Raw genomic sequence first — 2,130 nt, forward strand, 5'->3', positions numbered from 1 at the left:
CCCCGGGGCGGTGTCGCGCAGAAGCAGCAGGGTGGACGGCGGCCGTTCCGGCGCGATGGAGGGTGTCGGTGGCGGCGCGTACGGGGCGGCCAAGGCCGGCGGTAGCTTCGACCTGGCCCGCTTCGTGCAGCAGCCGCAGGTCCTGACACGGATTGCCAGCGCGGTGAGTCGGGCGGGGCGGGACGGGGCGGAAGGGGACGGGATGAGACATCACAGAACGGGGCCTGCTCCAGGGCTGCACCAGAACAACCCCGCTGGCCCCTGCGGCTGGCCAGCCCCGCACCTCAGAACTTGCACGGCCTGGTCCGACCGTTCCCACCCTCGTAACCCCCCAGTGGGCCCGGCGCAGCCATCCCGTGTCCTGCCCCGGCGCAGCCGCGGTGCCGGACGCTGAGCCGAGCCCTGCCCGTGCTGCTGTCTCCAGCCTGGCAGGGCCCGGGCAGTTCTGGAAGGTCTCCAACGCCCCGGTACTGCCGCGGTACCAGACACTTCCTCTCATCTTTGCAGATCTTCGCTCTGATCGTGTTCTCTTGCCTGGTCGGAGAGGGCTACACCAACGTGCCCACCTCCTCCCAGCTCTTCTGCATCTTCAACCGCAACGAGGATGCTTGTCGTTATGGCATTGGCATTGGAGTCCTCGCCTTCCTCGCCTGCATCTTCTTCTTTATGGTGGACATCTACTTCCCCCAGATCAGCAACACCACCGATCGCAAATACCTGGTCCTGGCAGACCTTGGCTTCTCAGGTACTGGTAGCTGTGTGGCAGGGCTCTACCTTCCGTGTCTGCCACAATGGCTGCTCTTGTCCCGTGACGTGGCTGCCGGTGCCTGGCAAAGGGAGTCACTCCCGCCTGGCACACTGCCTGTGGGCCACGTGCTGCCTGCTCAAAGCACTCTAAGGAACCACGGGGAGCAGCACGTGGGCAGCTGGGCTGGGCTGAGTGGCTGCTCTGGGCTGGGCAGCTGGCCTGGTTTCTGTGCCTGTCTGATGGCAGCAGCAGCCCAGTGACAGCAGAGTCTGGCCTGAGGACCTGCCTGGGAGCAGCAGGATGCAGCTCCAGCCCTTCACATCACCTTTCTCCCGCAGGTCTCTGGACATTCCTGTGGTTTGTTGGCTTTTGCTTTTTGACCAACCAGTGGTCCTCGACACTGGCTGAGGATGTGCACATTGGGGCTGACTCAGCTCGTGCTGCCATCACCTTTAGCTTCTTCTCCATTTTCTCCTGGGTGAGTAAAGCTGCAGTGGAGCCTGGCCCTGCCTGGGAGGGAACATGGAGGGGTTCCCAGGGCTCTGCACCCCTGACACCTTTCATCTCTGTAGGGTCTCCTGATTGCCTTCGCTTACAAGAGATACAAAATGGGGGTGGAGGACTTTGTTCAAAGCTACATTGACCCCACCCCAGAGGTTTCAACCCCCTACTCCAGCTACCCCAACATCAGCCATGACAGCTACCAGCAGCCACCCTTCACCCAGACAGCAGAAAGCCCAGAGGGTTACCAGCCCCCACCGGTGTACTGAGCCCCGGTGGGGACTACTGTACCAGTGCAATTTTCTTTGGTGTGGTGGGTGGGGGAGGGACCTCTGACTTGAAGGGGGCAAGTGGGGTGGGAGGGTGACAGCTGCTTTGTGTGATGGCCACCAGGCCTTGGTGCTGGGGTGCAGGGTGGGCATGGTCTGAGTGATGGAGCTGAGCTCCCCACCTCCAGAATCCAGAGCCTGGTGCGTAGGGGATGATTCAGCATGTGATGGGTGACTTGCAACTACTGAGCTCAGCCCTGCGGCTCTGGGGACGGGGTGTGTAGAGTGGCCCCAGCAAGGCCAAGCTCCTGCTCTGGATATTGTGCCTTTGAGGAAGCAGCGGGGTGTGGTTTGTGCCCCCAGCTTTGCCCTTGTCGCTGTTGCCCTGGCTTGTCCTGGCACTGGTGCCTTTCCAGCCCTGCCAGCTGCAACTCCTCAAGTGCCAGGTCTGGCTGCGGCAGCACAGCTGGGTATCCAGCTCCTGCCTTCTGCCAGCTTCCCATGCCTTCCACCTTGGCTGCTGCTGGATGAGCTTGATGCCAAAGCCCTGTCTTCTGACTGTAAAAATCCCATGCTGTGCCTTCCACAGCCTGTGCAAGAGCTGCTGGTGCT

General features: G+C 62.0%; 1 protein-coding gene across 1 annotated transcript; it reads left to right on the plus strand.

Annotated features, from left to right (window-relative positions):
- Positions 1-55: 55 nt before the first annotated feature.
- On the plus strand, positions 56-1,557 carry SYNGR2 (synaptogyrin 2). Its single transcript, XM_054393653.1, has 4 exons — positions 56-163; positions 508-745; positions 1,087-1,226; positions 1,321-1,557. Exons 1-4 carry the CDS (start codon positions 56-58, stop codon positions 1,516-1,518), a joined length of 684 nt encoding a protein of 227 aa, XP_054249628.1. The 3' UTR covers positions 1,519-1,557.
- The last annotated feature ends 573 nt before the right edge of the window (positions 1,558-2,130 follow it).

This window comes from Indicator indicator, chromosome 29, assembly GCF_027791375.1.
Source record: "Indicator indicator isolate 239-I01 chromosome 29, UM_Iind_1.1, whole genome shotgun sequence".
NCBI classification, from domain to species: Eukaryota; Metazoa; Chordata; class Aves; order Piciformes; family Indicatoridae; genus Indicator; species Indicator indicator.

Bases quoted from the DNA above. Each gene is read 5' to 3' on its own strand.
- SYNGR2 (XM_054393653.1), top strand. From the start codon at position 56: ATGGAGGGTGTCGGTGGCGGCGCGTACGGGGCGGCCAAGGCCGGCGGT. The intron at 164-507 runs GTGAGTCGGGCG...TCATCTTTGCAG, and splicing joins TGACACGGATTGCCAGCGCG to ATCTTCGCTCTGATCGTGTT. The intron at 746-1,086 runs GTACTGGTAGCT...TTTCTCCCGCAG, and splicing joins GGCAGACCTTGGCTTCTCAG to GTCTCTGGACATTCCTGTGG.